This window comes from Amphiura filiformis, unplaced genomic scaffold (assembly GCF_039555335.1).
Source record: "Amphiura filiformis unplaced genomic scaffold, Afil_fr2py scaffold_25, whole genome shotgun sequence".
In the NCBI taxonomy this organism is placed as follows: domain Eukaryota; kingdom Metazoa; phylum Echinodermata; class Ophiuroidea; order Amphilepidida; family Amphiuridae; genus Amphiura; species Amphiura filiformis.
The window spans coordinates 1483765-1511292 of record NW_027305489.1 but is presented as its reverse complement, the minus strand read 5'-3'; the positions used below and the strand labels follow the sequence as shown (position 1 = coordinate 1511292).

Here is a 27528-nt window from a genome sequence, read left to right as displayed (position 1 = left end):
ATTTATAAAGTTTACTTCGAGTACTGTTAAATATCAAAAATATCAATTTTTAATCATTTGCCATAAAATGTGTATTACATTATTGCGAATTTAAAAAAAAAATCAAATTTATTTGATATCAGCAGGACATTCTTCGTATTCAGAATGCAATTCGATATGTCTGATGTGCTCCAATGTCCCACAATAAGGCCGTATAAAATTAATGTTTTGGTTCTCGTCCCTCCCTCCTCAATTTCTGGGATTTGTCAGATTTTTTTGATTTTTTTAGATTTTTCAATTATTTTAGACTTTGGAATGATTTATGAATTTTTCATACATATAAATAAGTTTATTAGAGAACAGGGACCACTTCCAAGTCTTTTTGTGGTACTCTAGGGGTTTATCCTCAGAATCTCACATTTGAAAAAAAAAAAAAAGGACACAACCTATCCCCGAAAAAAATTTGAAAAAAACAAAAAAAAACGCTACAGACAATGCTGATTTTACACTGCAAAAAAAAAAAAAAAAAAAAACACCTCCTCCCTCATCAATTCATGAAAATCCTCTGGACGAGAACCAAAATATTAATTTTATACGGCCTAAATACTGTCCTAACATTCACACCCCATCCCTTAAGAGGGTCAAAAATTTCCAGGGCCCCGGCCCCTCTTTGTTTGTGAACTATACGGTATCCTAAATCATGAATATCGTATCTACTCGAACGCTCGAACAGCCAGGTCGAACAGTTGAACTTGGCAAAAAATAAAAAATTGTAGGCCTACCCACTGATCTCTACACAGATCAGTGATTGTACCCATCCACCTGACCACACGTGCCACCTGACCATCAGGCATATCGATGTGTTTGTACCGGGTATTTCCCAAATTAATCGCATCGCTTTTATTTTTCCCGCAAGTCCCCATGCATCTACTAGTCTCGTTTCCACACGCCTTTAATGTGCCGCTTCGTCGCAATAAGCAAACACGCACATATGCAACAAAGTAGCCACAAGCAGTCTGGGACTGAGACTTATGCATTGGCCGAAGTTTGGCGCCAAATTTGTGACCAACCAATCAGCTTTCGTCGAGTATACCAGACACCAAAATAACCACAAACAAAACAAGGACAGCTGATTGAAGCTGAAGTACCATCAGAACGTCCATTTTGTTTCCATTTTGATATCCATATCCAGATTTGCATGTTTTGCGGTTTTCGCTGATGGTTCCTCTTTTCTTGGCCAGCGAAACACGTCGAATATAAATAGCTTCTTTAACTCTGCTGGAGTGACAATCCGTAAATCGTAATTAATTTGTTGGGTGAGTACAGTGACCCAGTGCAGTGCAGTGTCATGTCATGCATGCATGTCATGAGTAAGCTTACAATGGCTAAATTATATGTACCGATACTTTAAGTTTAATATTTGAATGTTAAATTTTCAATGTCATTGACCATCACGATCGTGAAACTTTAAGGTAGGTCCAATCCATGAAATGAATCAAAATGTACTAGTAGCCTAGTAGGACTTGGCCCTATTAATACGTACAATGAATAATAGTTTTATACTGACAATCAAACCCAACCTTCAGAACCTTCAGAATGCTTATCCTGCACGAAAACGCCTGGTGTGGCTATCTAAACATGCAGCGTTGTCATGCATGCAGCTGACTAATTAAAGTGAGCCTTCTTAGAGAGTTCTTCATGGTCAATATTGTCAAGTTGAGATCTGAAATGCTTCAGGTTTTCTGTTGACTTCACTTCAGCGGGTAAGAGGTTCCATTCCGGAATGGTGTATGGGTAGAGTGCATGTTTATAACAGTCTTTGTTGACATTGATTCTCTTGAGATTATTTGGGTGATTATTTCTGGTTGATCTGCCATTTTGGTCTTGAGGTGTGAACTTGCGGTTGATAATATTTGATGGTGCCAATGAGTTGAATTCTTTGAAGATGATGGTGAGACGAGCTTTTTGGCGTCTTGTAGCCAGTTTTTCCCATTTTAGTTCATGGAGGAGATGAGTAACACTGGTTTCACGCTTGTAGGCATTACAGACAAAGCGTGCCGCTCTGCGCTGTACCTTTTCAACTGTTTCAATGTGGGTGTGTTTGTGGGGGTCCCAAATACTACTGCAGTACACAAGTTTGGGACGAACTAATGTCTTATAGGCAGTGGCTTTAGTCTTTTCGTCGCAGCATCTCAGGTTTCTCTTCAGAAGGCCAAGGATCTTATTTGCCCCGGCAGTAACTTGATTGATGTGCTTGGACCAAGAAAGATCTTTTGACAATTCCACTCCTAAGTAAGGATGGTGATCAGTTTCTTGTAAGATGGAATTTCCCATTTTGTATTGTTGGATGACTGGTTTCTTCTTGTGTGACATATGCATGGTGAAGCATTTTGAAGTATTGAAGCTCATTTGCCAAGTTTGCTCCCAGGTGCACAATGAATCAATATCTTTTTGTAAAATGTCACAATCACTTTGGGATGAAACTTCGCGATAGAGTATGCAATCATCCGCAAATAAGCGGATGTACCCATCAAGCATCATGCCTTGTTCACAGTGGTTGCCTCATTCTTTGGCATGCTAGTACATGTAGTACCATGGAACCAGATATAATGTAGTACAACAAGGAGCTTATTGTCTCGGCACAACGTTTATTCATTGTATTCGAACTCTAGCTTCGAATTTGCACATGATGATCGATAGTTAATACGCACATGCGCATCCGATGCTAGAGTACATTGCTATAATTGTTTTTCGGACGGACATCGGCAACATTTTTTGCACCGGATGCATAGTCATGATCATGATATCTATTGTGTTTGTGTTGAAATTTGGATGAAAGTTATTTCGATAAGTCAAGTGTACATATGTATCTTTTGATTTAAAATTGCCTATTTTGAATGGTTTACAAATTTTTGTTGAAGTGCAATTTTAGCAACATTTCTTCCTAGGCTATATCATGAATGATATGCGTGCATACTTGAGAACTCTAGCTTCGAATTTGCACACAATAGTTTAGGCATTTGATGCTAGAGTAGGCCTACGTTGCTATCGTGTTTCGGTCGGTGGTGCAATTTTATGCACCGGAGGTTATTTATTCTGTTAATGTTGAAATTTGGATGAAAGTTATTTCGATGAATCAACTGTATTAAATGAGTACATTATGATCATAATCGAATCCATGTGTTCCTACAGTCACCCATGGAAAACAGGGTAGGCCCTACTGAAAAGCAGTACACCATGTCCATATGGGCCAATGGATGGTTTGTTTACATGGCAATCATTCCTTCAGAATAGGCAATAGTCCCCCGCAATACAGATTCCAAACATATAAAACTTACCTCATATCAGTTTTAGTTGCCCCTAATAACTCCAAATTGACATGACAATTAATTCTATTTGCTCAATTTCATACCAAAATCAAGGAAAATATGGTTTTGTTATTGCAAAATAACAAGAAAATCAGAAATGTTATATCTGGTCATTTGCAGTAGGCCACTTCAGGTAATCAATATTGGTACTTGAATTGCATGACTCATCAGTGACTTTCTGCTCATTGTAAGAGAGAGTGATATGTTGTAAACTTGATTGCATAACATTAACATTGCCAACTACCATCCTTTGTATTTGAGTTGTCTGTTGATGGTATTAGAACTGTCATGGATGTAATTTCAACATTTATACACAAAATGTCAACAAAACATGCACTGCAGAACTCTATGCCTGTATCGTGTGTGTCTGAGGGCTGATCTGAGGGCTGATGACACACATTCGATGGGTGTATTAAATGAGCAAGATTTGCCTATTTTGGACAGTCAAAAATTTTGTTGAAGTGTAATTTTAGCAACATTTTTGATGCGATTGCATTCTGAACTTCTGAACTTCCGTTGCTTTTAACACGGTGTCATGCTTCAGCGAATCTGACTGAATGCAATGGTCAGCAACCATTAAAAATGTAAAGCTATTGGTGACCAAATTTGTGGCTAGACTTCTCGAGCATGACAACGTATAAGACCATTACCGTACAGGGAATTGTTGAACTTAAGGAAAATAATTTATACACAGACACTGACTGTCAGACATGACAGTCAAGAATCTAGGACTCCCAAAACATCAAAACACCAAAAGCGTTGCCACGGCAATGGCGCCAATGACATTAATACCAGCAATAGCGCCACCTAATAGTGGGTAGACTAACAATATTTTTAACAACATTTTCACGTTTTTTCGAAACAGAAACTTGGTCAAATAAAATGTTTTTATAAAGCTTCTCTCATTATCGCCATTATTATCGATTACCTGTATCGCGATAAATTTTGCTGGTGATATACGATATTGAAAAAGTGCGGATGAACATGCCTACGGCCCGTGGGGCCTCTCACATACATGTACCATTATATGTGTTGTCATCATCAATCAGCCCCTCAGATTCCCATCCCCAAACACCGACCTTCATTGAGTGAAAAAATGAACCCTTATCACTGACCTTTTGGAGCAAAATAGGAACCTTTTTCACTGATCAACTCAAAATATACACCCTTTTCACTGATACAATAATACTCTAGCTCCCGTGGCTTTAATATTTTTTGCTGTGTATGTAAAATGGGCTATTTCATTATAAATGACACGTTCACAAAAATGGCTTTTATCATATCTGGTTGATATAATTAGGGTGATAATGCAGTGTTATTAACTTAATTCTAAGTATGCCACAAACTACAAGCTACATGAGCATTTTACAGAATTCTGTCTATTTTTGTATAAAAAATTGCCAAAAGGTACATTTTAACCCAATTTTGGAGTCCCATTTCATTTTGCCCATGTATTCTGAATTAATTCTTTGAAAAATTAGGTACATTCTATGGCAATGTGCTTGTTGCAATGAAAATATGATATGTGTGGAACATCATGCAAGTTGAATGGTGAAAATTGGTGCAAAAATGTTAAAATCCGTAGATTCTTGCAAAATTGGCATTTTGCGTTAAATAAAAAAATGAGTGTCCTCTCCAATTCATGCCTCCATTTTTGTTAACATTAAAGGAAGTGTCCGGCAATCACAACATTAAGTCTTATATGTTAGAAAAATAATTATCAAGCACGCATCACATGGTTTTATTTCAAACAAACTCATATTAACCATAAAAACGAATAAAAACAGCCATCTCTCAACACGCGATATTCAAAATTCCAGCGCCGAAATTGTCTAGAGCAGTGGCGTCCCAATAGTTCAATGAAGCCTGTCGACAAATGAGCACAAATAACCATGACATCACTGCTCTAGAACATTTCGGCGGGAATTTTGAATATCGCGTGTTGAGAGATGGCTGTTTTTATTAGTTTTTATGGTTAATATGAGTTTGATTGAAATAAAACCATGTGATTCGTGCTTGATAATTATTTTCTAACATATAAGACCTAATGTTGTGATTGCCGGACACTTCCTTTAAAGAGGAAATATAAACCCTTACCCTACCTGTATAATCTGTGTTATATTACCAATTGATGGGACAGGGCACTGATTGAGGAATTCATTTATTTTACATACAGTAGACCACTTGTTCTTGATACCACAGTTCGCGTTAAAATTTGTCCTCTCCAGAACTGAAGTTAATTACTAATTGTTGAAATAAGAAGGATTATATCATAGAATGTGAAATTTGTAGAGGAAGAGTGGTCTTCCTTCTACCAAGGTGGCACATGATTTGGTATTTGTTGCATTTTTGCAAGCCTGTATCCACGATTCTGTTTGCAATTTAACAAATGTCCTCTCCAGCACAATTATGTCATTTCCATGAATTGGTAAACAAACAAAAAAAAAAATTTCAAAGAGCCAAACCCACAAGAAATTTTTGCATTTTATTGCAAATTATGCTTACAAACCACTTTAGTGTTCAAATTATTGTCCAGTTGTTGAGAACACATATGATATTATTCTGCATTGAACTTGGTTAGCTAAAAATTGCAATATTCCTAATTTAACCAGAATATTAACCCTGTTTGTAGTGGATTTTAAATGCTGGGGATCTTTTATGCAATAATATTGATGCAATAATATTGATGCAGCTATTTCTAAAGTTAAAGTATGCTTTATTATGTGTTAAAAATGTGTCCTATCCAGAACAAATGACACAGGAGGGTCTTTTATTTTAGGTTTTCCATGACTAGTACAACAGATTGACGCAGAATACTCACTTATGCATCAGTGTAGCTATTGGGCAGGACAAAATGACTATTTCATGAATTTTTCATGTGAAGATAAAGTTTATCCTTAAAATATGTAGTAATTTTGCACCATTTATCTGGATTAGTATCAATTTACTAATTGTTTTATATTGAAACTGGCATATTTAAGACACTGAAGTGTAAAGGAACATACAACAATTATTACAGACTAAATATGAATAAGTATGAACCCAATGTTGGTTACATATACTCTTTCAAAGTTGTGTATTAAATTGTTTAAAAAATGTCCCCTCCAGGCGGCAGCTATGTTTTACACAGCAAAAATTCAATTTAATTTTTTTAATGGTTCCTGAGGGTTTGACGCTCTAATATTTTGAGAATTATTGACACACCATCTGAACTTTGAAATGATAATGAATTTGCATGAAATAAATGAGTTTGAATTTTGACCCCTTTTGGGACTCAATGTTGTCATTTATAATGAAATAGCCCAAATACCAGTTGGAACACAGCTTGGGCACGGCTTCTGACAAAACATGAAAATCACTACCCTTAACGCCGACTTGTAAGCCCAAGTTGCTAAAAAGGCTACCCTTTTTTGCAAAAAGCATGTAATTGATACCCTTATCGCGGGCTGTGCCACAGGCTGAAAAGCGGTGTTTTTCTGCTCGAGGTTGACTTCAAGTTTGATTTGAGTGCCTCCCAGGGGTACGGCGTAGGACTGGTAAGGCCCTTCGCACTTGATTATTAGTTTCCTGTTTAAGATTTTGAAAAAGGGACGAGATTACTTTTAATTATTAATTATTAATTATCTTTTATTTTCTTTATTTAGTTTGAACTATTACAAGCAACTATTGACTCGTTTTGACTAGAGCGGGCATTTAATTATTTCACAACAATATTTGATTTTATAAATATGGTCGCATGTCATGAATTGGTCATCTTTTGTGTAACATGATGTAAAATGAGAAAAATATCACCAATTTTGATTCAATTCAACACAACTTTTAATGAATTCATTTTAGACCATTATAAGTATATATTTCTGGAAAGCTTATATTACAAGGATGCCAAATCAACAAAGTATAACATCATAATACAGGGTGGGTGAGAAATATACAGGGTGGAACAACAACAAAATTCGCATCTTTCTTGTCATGGTGAATCCCATATTTTTCCTTTTCTGAAAGCTATGTAGTTCAAAATAAATATGGATTCAGAAAGACATTGCATGGGTCCTTCAAACAAATTAGGAAGAAAGAGTTTAGTATTCCTTGCGTTAAACATACAGGGTGGTCAAAAATTGTAAAATAATTTCACAATTTTTATGACATTTTTCAATCAAAACTTTTTTCCTCCATTTCTGGCACTAAAACTAATAGCATAATTGAATTCCTCATCAAATTTCCTTAAAAATATGTGTTCTTTTGAATAAGCAGGGTGACTCGGGCAAGAGATAGTCCATTTCGAAATGTCGGAGCATAGTTTGCACACTTTGTACAGTAACATATAGGGAAAACTGTCTTAATTAGCATTTAATTAGGCAATTAATTGGTTACATCTTTTGTTACAGTTGATGTACTATGAGGTAGATCTACAATCAAGGATGATATATGTGCAATTTGAGGTCCATGCTAGTTGTACTTTTCAAGATACAGAGGTTTGAAGTTTGCCATATTTTCACAATTTTGTGTATAACCCTATGGGGCTCTCCCGAACCGGCTCTGCTCCATTGACACATCTTACATATTGAGGTATAAATCTCAAAGTACTTGTCCAATTGACTTGGGGTTTTTTGTATTTGACAAAGAACATAATTATCTACAAAATGACACAGAACTTTCTACAATAGGTATTATACTTTTAGAATAAACCTAACTTGAAGTGTGAAGAAAGCGTTTTCATGTTACGGCTGCTCCATTTTTGGGTGACCTATTTGTGACATGCGACCATAAGTGAAGGTGGAGTTGTACTCTTTGTTCATTCATCATTATTGTTGATATTATTAAAGTCAGAAAATGGCAAGTAGAAATAGTTGAAAGTTATTTTAAAGGAGAAAATTAGAAATAAAAATAAAATAATTAATTATTTTGAGATTTTCAATTTTGGACGCGGGCGGCAAACAGGAAACTAATTATCAAGTGCGAAGGGCCTAAGCGAGTCTAGTTCAGACCCTGAACATGATCATGTCCAGTAAATTAAATATTTTGTTCTGGGACTGATTATTCGGACTAGTGCACACTAATATTTTACGCAGCTCAAACATCTGTTTCCTTCCTGCATCCAAAACTGAGAATTGTAAAATTATATTTAATTATTTCAATATTTGATTTTTATTTGACATTTTCTCTGTTAAATGACATTTTAATATAACATTAATTTGCTACTTTCTTACTTTGTCTATGAAGTTGATCATGCATCTTATGAATATTATGAATGATGCTGAACAAACAGAGAAAACAAGTGCTGCATTATTTATAGGTTAATGAACACATATTATTTGTTGGGAGAGAAATTAGACAAAATAATGCACACGCGCTGATGTTGATGCACGAGCCCCGTCTCTAACCCAAAGGGGGAGTGCTGCTGCATGCATCAACATCAGCGCAAGTGCATTATTTTGTCTAATTTTTTGAGCAACAAGTAATTCACGATTTCACGTTCATTACCCTATTTCATGCACGAGAAGAAGAATAACAGATTATTTTTCTGTTTTTCTAATGTATTATCACTAAAAATGTTGGAAAATAGAAACAAATATAAATGCATCAACCCGCCCGAAAAATGAATCAATCCTATGTGACCCAAACGCGTGTGAAACACTGCGCGTAGTACGTGGAGTGCACATGTTCACAATCAATGCATGTTGCGTATTTTTCTAACCGCTTTTCTGATTGGCTGCTTCGACATAGGAGTGTATGACTATGAATATTTAATAATGTATAAATAATTAAATCCGCAGCTCTTGGCAAAATGTACTGTTGATATTGGGCTGTGACCAGTGCCGTACATCCGCTGTTGCTTTCATATTCGGCGAGGGTGATTGTAATGACATCCTCAACGTACATACTGTTTACTTGATATTTTTCTCCCTAAATCATCTTGTATACATATGCTAAGTGGGTCAAGTTTACTTGCTGTTTATGTATTTTTTACAAATTAATTTACAGGGGTGTGAAGATAGTCGTAAATTGACATGGATGCTATGGAAAAGTCGCAGGACAACTATGTTAAAACATGTTTTGCCATACACTTTTTGTGCTATGTCATTAGACGTTTTGTTCTAAAAAGGTTGGATGAATTTGTTGATTCGAAAAAAGACATCAGGACTACTACTGATTGGACCACAGCTTTGAAGGAAATCGCAATGACTCCACAGTATATCAAAGTAAGCATTCCAGGGCTGCATATTCATCAAGTAATTCTCCTAAAATTCTTGCCTTAAAGCTAACTTGATTCTTGCAAATTCAACAAATTAGTAAATTGTACAATGTAGCAATCAACCTAATTAGCATCTGTCCTGGGCACTTATCTGCATGCGGTGCTTGTGATAAACTGGACATGTTTGATTGTTTATAGGCAGGGTTGTAGCCACGCCGGTCGGGGCCGACCGGCACTAAAAAATAAAAATTAAAAAAAAATTGCTAAAAATAAAGAAAATCAAAACTTAATTATATATTGATTAAGTAGGTAATGGTGCCTCCAACGAACAAGGTACAAAACACACCAAGTATCAAAGGATGATACAAGAGGATACCTAGAATATATATTCAAAAAATTTAATTGGGTATTGCAGTAAAAAGACTCATAAAAACTACTTAATTTTTTCCACAGAAAGTGACTATTGAGTGTGGCATTTATAGAAACTTTTAATAATGGGAAAGTTCAAATTGGTTCTCATGTTACAACTATTGATTCTTTGCCCTATAGCACTTTTTTGGCTCGCCCTGTAATTGGTAGTATTGTATTTAAAAGACATACATATGAACCTGAATTCCAAGGGGGTTTAATTAAAGGTGGGTAACCTGATTGGCAACCTCTTCTCCTCACTTTACCCCATCAAAATGCTGTCTCAAATGTGGTATACCATATATTTTAGACTAATTCAATAGTTTTTTGATCATATCTTCAGAAATACACCGATTTGGAACTCCTAATTTCAATATGTTAATGAGAAAAATAGGATCTCTCATTTGATATCAATTTATTACATGATCATGATGAATATGATTATCATTAATAAAAACACTGTAGACTACCAAAATCACACTGTATAAAATGTCAGTAATTCCATAAGGAATTAGTCACATTTACAAGGAAAATTTACATGTTCTTTATCCTTTAACCCTAACCCTACCCGTGGTGTTTTTGCTATCGGAAGGGAAAGAAGAAACAAAAAAGGAGAGAAGGTGAAGAAAGAAGTCACTTGGTACCCCCAGGATTCTAACTCGGGACCCCTCGCATGCCACGCACACGATTACCGACATCTAGCTACCGAGGTTTGGTTGCCCGGGCAGCAATTCCCTGGGTATATGACTTAGGCTGATTGCATCATCAAGTCATGTAGAATGCATGCACGCAGAGTAGTTTTAATAGTGAGCTTTAGTGAGACTCAGTTGGGTTAGGGTTAAGTCCGTTTTGCATGGATTTACCCTCATTTTTTAGTTTTTATGATTATTTCTAATTGTTTGGGTTATTTAATTTAATTTCTAATTGTTATTTTTATTATATGACATTCAGGCACTCCCAAAGATTCCCACATCTGGAAAAGACATTGCCATTATATTTGCTGGAAGAAGTCCGGACTCCCCAAAACTAGATAGTCAGCGTGTTCTCAAGATCCTGAAAAATTGTAAACTGTTTCCACGTAATGAGGCATTATTGAAGAAGGTATGAAAATGAAAGTAAATAAACAACTTATCTTATGAGTGCATCCATAAAGAAATATTTTTAATCGTCACAGGATTGGCTACATGTATGAACAGCAACAAACAAGAAAGGGCAATGAAAACAGTTTTAAACCATTTCCTCCAGTTTATTTTTTACATAAAAACAATATAAAAACTTGACCAATAAGTTCTTGTATTATGAACTCAAAGACATCTGTGTGGCTTAAATACATTATACTTGAATAACTACAATGTACATGTAATAAGCATTTATAAACTATTTGAAACATTTTCCATACTTTAGACATGTATTTCATTAAATGGATTTATATTTTTCTTCCCTTGCTCAAATACATACATGTACATGTATTAGTTGGTGAATATCCGTAATGAAGTCAACCATGTATCGACTGCATCTGTGTTACCAAGTTTAGAAGATCGGGCAGTACAAGAATACTTTGAAAGTATGATCCAGCTCCTTGATGATTTGGCTAATGTTGGCTTAGACAACAGTGAACAGCACAGGGGACTTTTCTCAGAGGTAAATTTATGAGTTTTCTCTGTTTACATTAATTAGTATATGTAGTACTGCAGAATGAAAATTCTCATGAATGTGTGTACTACATGTAGTGTCTGATGACATCAATCTACACCTTACCTATGTAGCAAGATCTGATCCGATCAGGAAATTATCAGAAATTTTTAATTTATTAAGACTGGGTTCTAAAGAATTTAAAGATAAAAGAGCAAATGTTGCAAGAATAAAAATCACAATCAAGTATGCTAGTGTCTAAGAAATATGCAATTTTCAGCAGGGTTAGCATTTAGCAATAACCTGTACTTGTGGGTCCATGACCATAATCAGTGGCATAGATTTCTTTTTGACATGGGGGGGGATGGGGTTGGAAAAAATTTCTTGGAAGTATAGCGAATCAAGCACCATTTGGTGACAGAATAAGTTAATAGTACAAATGCGCGCGAAAATTTTGCCATTGAAGCTAAATTGATAAAATATGGTGCAAAAGTGGAATAAATTCGGGCGAAGCGCTGAATAAATTGCATTTTGGGGGCTAAAATGGCCAAATAAGAGGTTAAATTGGTCAGAAACCCACATACAGGCGTCAACATTGGGGGATGATTGTATGGACCATCCCCCGGCAAAATATTGGGGGACATCCCCGGGATCTCGCCTATGACCATAATTTCTTAGTGATTTGCATCAGACCATCCAAACTTTACCATAGTGTATGTATGTAGTAAAGAGTCTGGACCCCTTCCTGGACTGCAAATTTCAGAGGCTAGTGCTACATGTACCCCAGATTTTTCAACATTACAAAGCAGGGCAATTAAATAATAGTTCAATTTTAGCAAACCTGAATTTATGGGCCAGTGCATCAGATCATGTACATTTTGAAGCATAATAATGATCTGCCTCAGTATGCTTAACAACAATCATTATTTTCTAGGCTTGTTATCGACAGAGCTACTGTCGCCAATGTTGCCGACAATGAATTTTTTTTAGATTTTTCCGACAGTCGATAAGAGGCTATCACTGTCGACAAAATAGTAATCAACAATAAATCATGCACGGCTAGTAATTAGTAGTAAAAATATAAAACCAAGAGCGTCACAATCCAGACAAAATGACCCTACAAAAAACAAAGGGAAGCCAATTAATATATGTAGCTAGTTTACACTTAGATGGGTATAGGCCTACCATGATAACACCAATAGAATTGCCATGATCCGAGTTAAAATGCCGTCCAAAAAAGTGCTATTTTAGGGTCATAGAATTCGCCATCGTCGGCCGTCCATGGATGCACAAATAACGCATTGAGTGCTAAATGCGGAAGCTTTATAAAGACTATATTTTTCACTTGTTTGTCGACAAAGATTCAACGTCGGATTCAGAGAAAAATGAAACGATAACAAGCCTATTATTTTCCTCAAAATAATTTTACAAACTTCTTCCAGATGCTGAATGTGGATTCTAAGCAGGCAGCGAGAATGATACAAAACAGTCCAGGAATTGTTGCAGAAGATTTCACTGATATGGCTGGAACTGATGAAAAAGAGAGTTTTAATCAATTCTGGGAAGAATACATCAAGTTACAGTAAGTGTTAGCATTTTGTTTGCAGTTAAAATCTTTCCCACCCAATCTTATGAGAGGTGACCCTGTATGCTACCAGCTAGTGATGGCAGAATCATTACAATTCTGAGGGATGAGCATATTTTGTGCTGGTTTGAATTGGATATTGTGGGTAACAAATATCTAATTTCAGATCATTTTAGCCCTAAAATTTTAAATGGAATAACAGATAGGCATCATGTTAATTAAACAGTCTATGGTTTGTACTAGGTTTGTACTATGCGATACATAACCCATTGAGCTTGTTTTTACCACATTATATGTTTATATGTGGAAGCCTACAGCCATGCATGCCTATTAGTGCGTTCATGCTTCCATCAACAGCCTTTTCTTGTACACCTTTACTGCAGTACATGTTTTGTTTAATTTGTTTTGTTTTATTTCTTCTTTAACCTGGGACACTCAATCAGTTGAAAACACAATTAATCATCTGTTCTTCCTTGAGGCCCACATGTATGCGCTACGGAATTCAGGAATAATTATTAAAGTTTACTTGCACAATTCTATAGAGCAAACAGTAAAAAATACACATTCTGCCCACTGATTGTTCTTTCAAACTCTAACTTCCGTCACATTTTTACTTAACCCATGAAAACAGATCAGGAAATGTAAGGGGACTGATTTGGCTTCATAGGTTAAAGATATGACTAGAAGGAAGAGTTTGAAAGAGCAATCATTGGGTGGAATTGTATCCAGGACCTCAGTATTGCTATATTTGTATTGTAGAGTCGATGTTTCAGGAACATGTAATTTTGAAGTGTTTGTACTGGCCCTAGGTATTGACCATAGATGCAAAAAGGGTAGCTACAATGTACATGTATCTTTAACATGATATCTCTACTTTAGTTAGCATTGGCTTAGATTGTAACTTCCCTTATGATGTTTAAATTGACATTATGGTTTAATGGATGTTAAATGAAATTGTTCTCTTTCAGGGATGATGAAGATGAGGAAATCGGAGAGTCAACATCTGCAGTTGATATGGGAGAACATTTATCACAGATCATCAATTCAAATATGCAAGAAGTAAAAAAAGACTTGAGTGATCTGAAGAAAATGCACATGCAACATGCTGAAAGGCAAGAGCGTACCCATGAACTGCTGAAGTCATCTCAAGGTAAATGTACAATGCAGCAGAATACAAGAAGCAGACTATTTAGGGATTCAATCATGATTTACCATTGTTCATTACTGTTTAAAAACAATGTGTCCACGTCATCTGCATGGTTTATTATGTGACGGTAGCTTAGCTACCAGAGCTAAGTACATGTAGATGCGCTGGATGCAAGTTGATGAACAATGGTAAAACATTGAATCCCTTGCAACAACAAAAACCGCAAGCTACAGATTGTCTAATTCATATGATTATTTTATATGATTATTTTTATATTATTTTATTTCACGTTGTTCATTCTAAATACCGATCTGTTGCAAGTAACGCCTCTGCGAACGAAATAGCAGGACAGTTGACTCTTAGTCTACATCTCAGCAGAGAAGATCTGATCTCGGCCTTGTATAGAACAGCGTCACTGGGAATTCCCCATGTGTATACATTTTACTGCTCAATTTCATATCGGCATCCCAGAGAAAAGATCATCATTTAACTAATTTTCATGTCATGCCGAGAAATATTGGAGTTTACTCAACACATAAAAGTCAACTTTTTGTACTCCTTACTTATGGTAATGTTTTAATGTAGGATAACATAGCGGTAAATTAATGGCACACATTATACCCGCATGCGAAGCATGAACGGGTATATTGCCATTCTGTGGTTTCTTCTTCTCCTCCTCCTCCTCCTCCTCCTCCTCCTTCTCCTATCAAACACATCATTCTGTCAAGGCTAGCGCTAGCTACAAGGGCCCCAGGGCCCATATGTGGTACACTTATGGGCCCTACCCGTGGAAGTGCCTTTTGCCCATCTTGGCCCCAGAGGTCAAAGGTCACGGGCCCCAGGGGCCCAAATGTGAAAATACAAAGCACGCCGTTTCTCATCAAATGAAGCAGCCTCAGGGCCCTGAGTTGGTCCAGTGATAGCCCTAGGGGTACTCTCTATTTACAAATATCCAAGAGCCCCATATGTTATATATTATGGGCCCCAGGGGCCCAAATGTTAAAATATGGTGCAACAGATTGACAAGCCTAGCTCTAAAAGTACAAGATCACTGGGGCTCATATATGACATATGTATGGGCCCTAAGTTGTAGATGTGCCTTTTGCCCATTTTGGCCCCAGATTTACAAGGCTAGGGGCCCCAGGGGCCCAAATGTTAAAACAAAGGGCCGGCCGTTTCTCAGCAAATAAAGTAGCTACAGGGTTCAGATTTGGTACACAGATAGGTCTTTATTATTATATTGTCATATGTATATATAACCTCCATATGTCACATAATATGGGCCCCAGGGCCCCAAACGCTAAAACATAGGGCCGGCCGTTACTCAGTGAATAAAGCAGCTACGATGCCCAGCTTGAGTTTACTGATAGCACTTGAAAATTATACTTCAACATATGTACATGAGCCCCATAAGTCAAATATTATGGGCCCCAGGGCCCCAAATGTTAAAACAAAGGGCCGGCCGTTTCTCATCAAATAAAGCAGCTTCAGGGGTCAGAGTTTGTACACAGATTGCACCTGAGAATTATATTGTTATATGTACATTATGAGCCCCATGTGTCACATAATATGGGCCCCAGGGCCCCAAGCGCTAAAATATAGGGCCGGCCATTACTCAGTAAATAAACCAGCTACAGTGCCCAACTTGAGTCTACTGAGAGCACCTGAGAATTATACTTCAATATATGTTCATGAGCCTCATAAATCAAATACTATGGGTCTCACCAGGGCCCCAAATGTTAAAACAAAGGGCCTGTTGTTTCTCATCAAATAAAGCAGCTTCAGGGCTCAGAGTTTGTACACAGATTGCACCTGAGAATTATATTGTTACTAACACCCACCCCATACACGTAGGACTAAACAGATCCACAGAGAATAGTGTAATTATAATATAGATGACTTCAACGTTAAGGCTGTTCCAGTTAAATTACATACCCATTGGCTGTTCCATTTAATTTACATACTCCCTCTGAAATGGCCACAAAATAGGCTGTTCCATTTAATTTACATACTCCCTCTGAAATGGTTGTTCCATTTAATTTACATACTCCCTCTGGAATAGCTTTCCCATAAGAAGTATATTGTTACTAACACCCACACACCCATCCACCCCATACACGTAGAACTAAACAGACAGATCGTATTATATCATAATAGGAAATACCAGCGTGAAGCGTTAAGGCTGTTCCATTTAAATTACATACCCATTGGCTGTTCCATTTAATTTACATACTCCCTCTGAAATGGCCCCAAAAAGGCTGTTCCGTTTAATTTACATACTCCCTCTGAAATGGCTGTTCCATTTAATTAACATACTCCCTCTGGAATAGTTTCCCCTAATCATATTGCATAGCCTCACTGTGAGTAAGAGATACTGACAACAGCAACCTATGGAGAGTAAGAGAGCGACTCCCCTGAGAGGGACTTTTGCAATTTCTTTATTTTAAGTGCTACGACAGTGCAACCTACTTTCAATTAAAGCTTGTGACTTGGACTTTCACTTTTTACACATTTTCTGCCCAATTGGGCGACTTTTTACAATTTCTTTATTTTAAGTCCTCAGCAAATAAGGACTGTAAGTTTGGGTACACCGATAACATGCGGGTATAGCCGTATTTGTGTACAAATATATAGCCTTCTAGTTAATATTTGTGTTCTAAATTTTGCACCATTGACTTACCCCAACATTACATTGTCACATTGTGTGATCATGATTTTTCAGAACTTTGCAAGTTTTTAAGGGTTTGAATTTAGCATATTTTTAGTTTTAGGTTAGGGTGTAGTTAGAATAGATTAGGGGTTTAGGAGGTGACAGTTAGAATGTTATATAACTACGTTTTTGTAAAGTTGGGTAACTTGGGGTGGCGTTCTTGCTATATAAAAAGCCCCCAAAACAGGATTGAAAACAAAAGAAAAAATCGTATAGGACAAGGCTTTTTGCCAAAAGGTCCAGAGGCAAACTTTTATTTTTTGACCTAATTGTTTTATTGATTAGGTTATAAGAAATTTCATGATAGAACAATGTATTCACATCCTTGCACCATGTTCTACAGCAACAACAAATTTCTCTTCAATTTCACCATATTTTCCAACTAGTTGGAAATAGGCTCGCCAAGCTATTAAAAAACAACACAGTTGACTGACATTATGGAACTTACTTTGAAACTTTTAGTTGTTGTGATGATTGAAATTTTAAACAGTGAACCTTATGGTTTATTTTGCACCTTCAAATTGCACCTTCAGATTATATGCTACCCTGAATTGTCTATATCCCTACTGATATTTTCCTTCTGTCCATTTTCCAAGTGTCTTCTTTTTGTTGTTGTTGTGTTCATGTAAAACAATGTTCTTACTTGACATAGTGTGCAGTGTGATTTTAACCCACCCTTTTTGTCTCGCCTGAACTCGCCTGTTCAGGATGGGACTTAGTATACTATAATAGCCCTTTTTAGCATTACGGGGTGTCAGGATGGATTAAGGGTGTCATGGTGGGTTAAGGGGTGTTAGGATGGAAGTCACGGGCATAGATATCATGTTTGCTTAAATACAGCTGTGCCATCTAGTTTTTCTTCTTTTTGTTATGGTTCAAAGACATGTCACAAAGTAACCACTTATACAATATAATACTTGATTATTTTAATTCATTGAATTTGTATCTGATATTGAATGTTTAACCTTTCACTTTAAATGACATATTTCTTCTCCAGGTTCTAGCTGTAAAGTGGAAGGCGGTAAAGAAAACAAATTGATCTCTGTAGCTGCACATTCAACTGTAAACTTCTATGGAGATAAGCCAACCACAAGCAATGCAGGTACCTACAGTTTGTCCACTCTGATGTACAAAGTGACAACGCTCCCGTATACAGTGCGCAGTGTTGCGCCTCTGCTGAGGTATGCGTGCCTTCAAAGTCGGCACAATGTATGCATTCGCGTCTGTACTTTGTACTAAAAGAGTAGACTGGCCGTATAAATTAGATCTGTAAAAAGCTATTTACTCTCATTTTTCAATGTTTTAAACAGTTTACTCACATAACATAACGAGAACACTAATTAACAGGTATAAATGGTCCTGCCTGGCAGGGTTTGACTTAGGTTTCTGTTTTCTACTGGCTTTTTGGGCCAGTGAGATTGTAAAACTACTTCCCCTGCAATGAATTTACTGGCCCAGTTTTCTTAATATTTTCTACTGCAAACTCAAGAAACTGACAACCAAGTAAATTTCATCTCCCATTTCTGGAACATGGGGAAGAGTCTGTTACATATGGAAAAGTTTTCCTATGAAAGTCTCTTTAAATAAATTATACTTGACTCCAGTGCGTACGTGTTTGCTGACAAACGAGGACACACCCTAAACTGTGGACCTACTTCCAACCGAGGACTGTCCTCGGTCTCAAACTGCTGCATAAGACCTCAAATGCATGCTAGATGCTTTAAACGCTATTTGCCTGAAACCGAGGACCACACGTGTAAAAACTACCGTCCGCAGGGTGATGGCTAAAATTCTTTTTCGTATAAAAAAAAAAAAAAAATCCGCCATTTTAGTCCACGGTTAGGCGATGAAAACATCATATACACACGTCCTCGGTTAGATAGCAAAACACAATGTCCACATTTGGAGGCAAGCACAGACAGGGGTGTGTGCACGCTGTGTGTACAGAGGCGTTCGAGGTCAATGCACAATGCATATATTACCACACAACACACTAAGCATGGCTGTACGGAAGAGGGTATGGTTTTTCCTACCGTACGACGGCATTTTGTAACCAATCTGATTCCTTTTTAGAGAGTAGAATCTGGCAAAGTATTTCTAGGAAATATCGTTTGAGCCAAGTCAATCGGACTGACTATTATCAAGTGAGGGCCGTCTATAGCACGCTACTTTAATGACACAGGGTGCACGTCAGTGTATTTCGCCGTAAATCGAGTGAGAATTTGGCAATACCTTGCGGTGTTCCTGTACGGCGAGGTCTTTCATCAGATTTCCTTGAAAGTCGGGGAAAGTAAAGTTTAATATATACATGAGACAATTAAGAGTGAGCCAAAAAATAAAAGGCTTTCCCTTTATAATAATTGAAGTTGAAAGTAAAAAAAGACAATTTTCTCCCATTGCTTAACTGTGGGACCCCTTTTATTTGAGCAAAAGAGACTACTTTTCCATATGGGGTTCAAAAGGGGTAAAATTCTCAAATGTATCCAATTCAAATGAAAATTAGTATATGTGATCACGATAGGATTCAAAATATGATGGAGGTCATTTCAAGGTCACCAGAGGTCAACCAAAGGTCATAAGGGGTAAAATTCCAAAATTCGTCCAATTTAAATCTAAATTAGAATATGTAATATTGATATGATTTAAAACCAAATGGAGGTCATTTCAAGGTCAACAAAGGTCAAATTAATTTATTAGCTAGATTGTTAGTAAACTTAATGCCTACATTTTTCACGAAAAGGCAATTGTGTTCCAAATCTTTTCAAGGTCATCAGAGGTCACTTCAAGGTCACGCCTGGACTTGGTATCCTTATGAGGCCGCAATATATCTAGTTACTAATTGTACTCTATGGGGAACTTACATACACTCCTGTCCAGAGAGTGCACAAAATAAAGTACAATCACTGTATAAAATTGGGACAAGGAATGGGACTGGCCACCCTGCAACTCATTGTGCTGAGCTCTGAACCAAGAAGGGGATTTGCATGGCTGAATGATTATGAATTGATTACACATTAGAGTAAATGTTCACTTAGTGGGGATTTTAAGCTGCACTCAACCACATGTGTTTTTCCATTTACAAGTCATGAATCAACTTTTGTCCCAATACACCCTGCAGTTAAAAAGCATATGCCTACTGGATTTTGTGACTTTTGAAAAGGGCAGTTTTTGTCTTCCATTTGAGCTTATTCAGCCAGTGAGCTATAGCTAAAACCAAAAATGTGCTACACCTTAATGGTTATGTGTGCAGTCATAATGGTAGAATTACATAATAACATAATATGATCCTTTAAATATTAATTCCTTTCATTCAAGCCTTCACATTATTTTGATAATTTTGCTAAATACATTCCTGATTATCCAAGGTCTTTTAATGTACACTTTTACAAATCTTGCCTCTAACAAAATGCCTGAAATGCTTACAATTCTTAATAAATTAGGCCAACAAAAATTGTTTGCCTGCCCTCCAGTGGGATTTTTGGGGTGGGTCGGTCAGTCGGAAAAATATAGATTTTTTTAATGACTCACTACTGTAGGGGTGGCCTGTATGTAATGAACATTGTTCATGTGGAAAGATACATCAATACTTCACTTCAGACCATAAATATGCAAGATACACCATAGAAATTGATTCAATTAGAACGACTGCAAGTTTATTGGAAACATTGATGCAGGAATGGACAGTTGTAAATGTTATGAGTTTACAGTAATGATTTTATTCTTAAGAAAAATGTTGTTGCCCAAATTTAGCTTTGAAATGAAATTTAGACACAGAAAAAGTAATAAAAAAGCCATTAAAATTATAAACTAAAAACTAAAAAAAAAATATAAGGGCCAACCTGGATTTTGGATACTTTTAAGTTGGTCGGTGGAGGGCAAGCAAACAATTTTTTTTTTTTGGCCCCGGTCGGTGGAGGGCAAGCAAACAATTTTTTTTTTTGGCCTTACCAACTGGAAGTGTGAATTAGGTTAATTATAGAGTCAAATGATTACGTAAAAGTTACACGTCTGGGTTGTCCAATTTTTTTTTTCTTTAGAAAATGGAGAGAATGACAAAGATGGTGCAAGTGGAAACAGCAAGAATAGAAAAAGCCTATCTCCTAATAATGGTAAGTTTTCAACAGTCCACCATTGCCTGGAATATTAGTAGTTTTCCCTATCCCACAAACCACAAGGGGATAATATTTTCATGTCCACCTTTGAATGTCCGATTTCTTACGCTGTATTCAAACTTGTGAAGATGAAAGTATGTGGTACCTTGGAATGGTGCATGATGGGATAAGGAAATAGATGGCCATCATTCTATTGGCTAAAGTATATATGATTCCAGTGTACCACCTAAATGCACAATGAACTTCATAGCTGGTATGGTGATAATGTATAATGCGTTCTGCTGCTTTAGTTTAATAGTATGATGTCAAGTTAAATTTAATGAAGCTTAGGACATCTTATAAACCATGCAAAGTTATCTGCAGATTATCTTTTAAGAGTTGTTAATTAGATATTTTAGTCAAGATGCCATTTTGGGTCATTAGGTCTGGTTAGTTCCCGTACTGCAAGTTGTTCACTAATGCATTGAAGCATTATAGGCTCAACACCACAAATTATCTATTACATGGTTTTCATTGGGAAAATGGCTAATTACTGGTCGAATTTTCTCATATTCAGAACTCTCACAGTTAAACGCCACCAATATCAGGTGAAACTAGATGATTTAGGTGCCAAATGATCAAAAACTCAACATAAGTTGACCTGAGATTTTTCTTGTTTTAAAGCACTGAACCGTAACCTTGAAATCGCAGTGCGCCCTCGAAGCTGAAAGTTACTATGGTAGGGCGAATATTTACTAAAAACTGATGCCATGCAGATGAATTTGGGTAAAATTACAATAAAAATGGATATACCATTTTGAAGCATCAAACCCCAAAATGTACTGTTTTGGCTATATAACTTTCATTGATTTTAAAGCAGTCTTTTCAGATGCCATGCAAACAAATAGTTACTTGTCATATTTCCATGCACCGCCCAGGCCTATTAGTGGTGTATAACCATAAGCCTATAAGGTCATTGATCATTTTGTGTGTGCAACACTCAAACTCTTAAATCTATATGGTGTACTCTTTGCTATAATTCAGTTCAGTATTTGTGTCAGAGTTTCACTAGAAAATGAATGAATACTGACCATTTCAATTGTTTAATTAATTATTATACATTGATGCTAGCGATCTAATAAATTAAAGGTGGACATTGCTTGACCTGTGTTTTAGTTGCTAGATATAATTTTTATGTAGAAGCTTGTTTTAGTGTCCAAGTCTTCTTTTTGCTTGGAAGATTTCCAATTTCAAAAATATGTTTACTGGCCAGTGTTGTAGTCGAGTCCTCAATGTCCGAGTCTGAGTCCTTATGTATCAAATTCAAGCCCTTGGCTTTTCACCAATTATATTAATGGGATCAGCCGGTCATTTTATGTTTTGCCCTATTATCATTATTTATGAATTAATAAACATACCTGGTTCATTTAAAGTATAAAAACCTCTCCGTTATAAAGAAATAAAATTAAAATATCTTTAAATTTCCTGGCATCGGTATCATTTCTTGACATCACTGCAGCCCAAGTATCGATACAGCCGAGTGGGCAATGCTAGTTTTTCCTAGGTTATCCACTTCACTCATGTGTGACTTCTAACAAAAGGAGTTGGTTCCTGTAGTAGGCCCCTATTCCTCATTCAAACCAATTCAAGGCATGACCTCGGAGGTAACTGCATGCCTTTAGTGGTGGCATGATCGACAGGAATTATATTAAACATTATTTTACATCAGGTTCGCCGTCGCAAATAATAAAGGAGACAAGTAGAAAAAGTGATCCGCCTGGGAATCGAACCCAGGACCTCAGGTTTATTTGAGACCTACGCCTTAACCACTTGGCCACGGGAGCTTCATGATTAGGCTGGTTGAAATTCGAACCCATAAGCGGTCACTTAAACTTATCTCCTCCTCCCCGCAAATAGCCCATAGTAGCTAGAGCCGTAAATGCGAGAAATAAATTGCCATCCTCCCTGTGAGGAAATATAACACGGAAAAACAGTGGCATGATCGACGGGAATTATATAAATAAACATTTTTCATCAGGTTCGCCGTCGCAGATTAATAAAGGAAGAAAGTAGAAAAAGTAATCCCGCCTGGGAATCGAACCCAGGACCTCAGGTTTACGAGTCCTATGCCTTAACCACTTGGCCACGGGAGCTTCATGATTAGGCTGGTTGAAATTCGAACCCATAAGCGGTCACTTAAACTTATCTCCTCCCCGCAAATGGCCCATAGTAGCTAGGGCCGTAAATGCGAGAAATAATTTGCCATCCTCCCTGTGAGGAAATATAACACGCAAAAACAGTGGCATGATCGATGGGAATTATATAAATAAACATTATTTTTCATCAGGTTCGCCATCACAAATAATAAAGGAGACAAGTAGAAAAAGTGATCCCGCCTGGGAATCAAACCCAGGACCTCAGGTTTACGAGACCTACGCCTTAACCACTTGGCCACGGGAGCTTCATGATTAGGCTGGTTAAAATTTGAACCCATAAGCGGTCACTTAAACTTATCTCCTCCCCGTTAATTGTTTTCAATTGTCTTGTTCCATTCGCGCTTATTTCTGTGTTGCCAATATCGCTTATCACACGACCTAAGCGCCCGCACAATGTGTGTAATTATGATGTCACTACAGCCCAAGTATCAAAACATGGCGACTTCCACTGATGACTTAAATCAATGAATTACACTAATTAGCAAAAGTGTTTGATTCTAACAATACCGTCAATTTCGATACACCCGAGTACACAGATATTTCCAGCACAGCAAGTCTAGTCTCCACGCAGTCTTGTGTTATATTACACGGTTGAGTGCATAACATCATAAGAGCTGTGTGAGATCTAGTGGAAAATAGATATCTGTTATTGGTTTTTGTCCAAACCTCAAGTGTTCCCTTTACTCAGATTTTTTTTTTATATCAAACGAAAGCTAACAATTCCCCCTAAAACACTTTTTTACATTAGGTCAACAGATCATGCAATTCAAAGTATAGCAAGGCGAATGTGGTAAATCTGTTGAAAACTACCTACCCAAGCACATTTTTTGACCAAAATGTAGGTTTTAAAACTCAAAACCTCAAGTTTTCCTTACAATACTTTTCAAATTTTATGTCATAAAATGAAAGAGCACACTTATATTGGGCTTCATTAGAATGAGCAATGGCCAATTCTCTTTAAATTTAGTTTTAAAAAAAGTATGAAATCTTTTGTTAAATTTGTTCAAAATGCACATAAAGATTTGGTGTTAATTTCTAAAAGGGGTCATTGGGCGTAAGCAGATAAACTCAAGGATATAACTTAACTTCCTTTGCATTTCACTATCATGTTTAAAGCAATGCAATACTAAAATGACAATATCTTTCAAATTTCAACGCCAATCGATACAACCCAAGCCGGCAAATCCACGGCCACATGGTGTCTATTTCGCCCAAACATTTGCTAATCTCTGCATAAACAGAATTGCACACACAACACTTTGGATGAAATAACCATTTCGTAGGGCATGTAAAAGTACCTGTGTGCATTATAATTCAAGCCAAATCATTATAGTAGTATACAGAAACTCCCACACATGAGCAGGTAAAATGACTGATGAATCGATTTAATTAGCTCCCATTTCGGTTGTGATGGCAATATGATCAATTGAAAACCGGCTATTTTTGCAAGCGCCCGACTGCTGAATTTGGTTCCACAGCAAAAGCAAATTCAAGTGGTAAATGATTAAAATGAACTCTGAGCCGAGTCCCGAGTCCTTGGGGTCCGAGTCCAAGTCCGAGTTTTTAGCTTCCGAGTCCTTGAAAAAAGGACTCGAGTCCGAGTCCAGGACTCGAGTCCTCCAACACTGTTACTGGCCCATAGTCATGTCAGTCAGCATTGGGTACCGTATTCGTTCCAATAAGCGCCCATGCCCCAATTAGCGCCCACCTACGGTATTTTCAAATCGCTTAAGGGTACCATTAATGTTGAAGTGACAGAAAGGCGTTGATACAGTGAAATAGCTGGAAGACTACAAGTCCTGTGTAAACTTGAACGTCTCAGGACCCTTTTATAACATACGTAAGTTCATCTCTAATAAATGCCCCTTACAAAAAAAAAAAAATTAGATAAACCAGGTGAAAAATAAGCGCCCACCCAAAATGACTTTGTTCAGCGCCCTGGGCGCTTATTGGAATGAATACGGTAATTTCAGTTGCGGACTGTCAAATATCATGTAGCGGACAAAGTTGAAAATTGCTCTGGTCATATGGATTCAGAAAAAAGTTTTACCCATCTGTGATGATCCGTTAGAATTCTAAGCAGAAAGGTTAAAGGTCACATTCAGATTTCCCCATACCAATCAATGCCGCTCTCAGCTGTGTGTCGTTATATGAAGCAGCTTTTCTACATAGAGGTAACTTGGCCAACCATGCATGGCAATTGACAATAGGACTGGGCAAAGGAATGTGCCATCAAAATATTTATTCTTTATTTTTTCATAGATGTGACAGAAAGTGATTTACGAGAGTGGGCTAATCAAGTAGGAACAGAGTGGGAGGAATTAGCCACTCAGTTAGGTATCACGACTGCTATACCTTGTTTAGGACTTTCAAAAGAAGTACCTGCATGTGTAACCATGACTGTTTCAAAATAGACCGCCAAGAGTCATGCGGGTAACTCTGAGGTCATGAATTGATTTGTTTTGAATAAGGAATACTACGGGAATCAGTGCCTTTTGTTAAAAGTCACACATGAGTAAAGTGGATAACCTCTATAGCCAATATCTATGGGGTGTTCACAAATTTAGGGTCAATGATCAATAACAACTGTCTTTGAGTACTCAAATCAATTTTGATTTCCAAATTTGAACCTTGAATTCTTACAAATTAATTAAATATCACATGCCTGTTAAGTCATGTTGTAACATTTCCATGAAAATAGATTTGTATTCCTTTTCCACAAAATGTTACCACCATTTTTAATTTTTAACCTGAACAGATTAGGCAAAACAAAGAAAATAGATTTTTATCCACCATTTTGTCACACCAAAGATAATGTGTATTTTTCCATGTTTGGTTTTTATAATCAAAGTTTACTAAACATGAGACAAGAGTGCCAGTAGGCGCTTAGGCGTACCGTTCGTGATTGGCTATTTTTCCCACACATCCGATTGGCTAAAAAATGTATAACTTTTGGTATAAGAATGAAGGATTTACTGAGTCTGACATTTTCAGGAAGATGAAGTGCTGCAATGTTCTCTCTGGAATGTTTTATTTGTTCCTGGGATAATTAAAAAACTCTAGAATCCCATATCCAGTCTAGATGTACGGTAATAAAAGCATCTAGGCATATTATTCAAGTCATTATTTCAAGGTTTCAATTATATGCTGTCCAATTGAATCATGAGCACCCTTTTCAAGGCAAATCTTATCACCCACAAATTGTAGCAAAATTGTGCAAGCTTTGAAAAAGTTCAACTTTTGTTTGTAGAAAATGGCTGTGACAAGAATGATACAAATGGATCTGGAGATAGGAAGAGAAAAAGCCCAGCTGCTAATGGTAAGTTAACAGGCCAGTATGATCTCGAATGTCTTCTTAAGGCTGTATTGAGTGTATTCAAACTTGTGTATGCATGGAAACGTGGACTATCTCTAATTTTTTACTTTGTTTAGCAAGTAATAGATTTCCACTGTTTCGGTTCACTAACAAATCCTTGATAAACCAAAGATTTTCACATTATTATCCATTTCAAACAAAAATGGTATCCAAAAATAATACATTACAAAAATGTGAGAAGTTCAGTGGCGTCATATAAAAATGATATTGTCACATTAAATGTCAGAATTACTGCACAAATTGATTGCATAGCTAGCCAATTCATATTGCCATTAAAATGTATGTGATGTCCAATTACATTTCCAGGTGGTGGAAGCGCTAAAAAGAATAAAAGTGAACCAAAGAAGCACGGTATGTATTAATGTGTGTGTATACTCATATGGGGGGGTGTGGACAGTTGATGGATCTGGCATAGTTAAAGCAATGGCAAAGTGTTTGCATGTTAATGATCAATAAAAGCATCAAAATACCATGGAGGACTGTGACATGTTGCAACAAGAAGTACCTTGTGGTTGTTGTTGGGCACAGAACAAATTCCACTTTTTTATTACTACATGGTTTGACAGAGATTGATATTCAAAATCCTCTTGCATGGTTAAAAGTCCTTGCGAATCAAACCAAGTCCTTGGTACATCTTGGACTGCTTCAGTGGTCATAGTATCCCAAATTGAACTCAGTACTGGTGTGCATATTTTAGCAAAGTAATCTTGAATTAAATCTGCCACAGCAATATTACACGTCATGACTCTCAAAGACTTCTTTGATTTGTAATGTATTTATCTGTATTTTTGTAAGTACTGGGGTGTGACATGATCTGCTCCAT

At 36.8% G+C, this 27528-nt stretch overlaps 2 protein-coding genes across 2 annotated transcripts; one reads left to right on the top strand and one right to left on the bottom strand.

Annotated features, from left to right (window-relative positions):
• Nucleotides 1–1198: 1198 nt before the first annotated feature.
• On the top strand, nt 1199–27085 carry LOC140143693 (uncharacterized). The gene is made up of 10 exons (XM_072165508.1): nt 1199–1295; nt 9330–9547; nt 10900–11049; nt 11422–11589; nt 13023–13162; nt 14134–14315; nt 18020–18124; nt 21060–21131; nt 26580–26648; nt 27012–27085. The coding sequence occupies exons 2-10, from the start codon at nt 9356–9358 to the stop codon at nt 27065–27067; spliced, it is 1134 nt and encodes a 377-aa protein (XP_072021609.1). The 5' UTR covers nt 1199–1295; nt 9330–9355; the 3' UTR covers nt 27068–27085.
• Nucleotides 1645–2358, bottom strand: LOC140143641 (uncharacterized). The gene has a single exon (XM_072165457.1). The coding sequence runs from the start codon at nt 2356–2358 to the stop codon at nt 1645–1647; it is 714 nt and encodes a 237-aa protein (XP_072021558.1).
• Nucleotides 27086–27528: the final 443 nt, after the last annotated feature.

Bases quoted from the DNA above. Each gene is read 5' to 3' on its own strand.
- LOC140143641 (XM_072165457.1), bottom strand. From the start codon at position 2,358: ATGCATATGTCACACAAGAAGAAACCAGTCATCCAACAATACAAAATG.
- LOC140143693 (XM_072165508.1), top strand. From the start codon at position 9,356: ATGGATGCTATGGAAAAGTCGCAGGACAACTATGTTAAAACATGTTTT. The intron at 11,050-11,421 runs GTATGAAAATGA...TACATGTATTAG, and splicing joins ATGAGGCATTATTGAAGAAG to TTGGTGAATATCCGTAATGA. The intron at 18,125-21,059 runs GTACCTACAGTT...TTTTTTCTTTAG, and splicing joins GCCAACCACAAGCAATGCAG to AAAATGGAGAGAATGACAAA.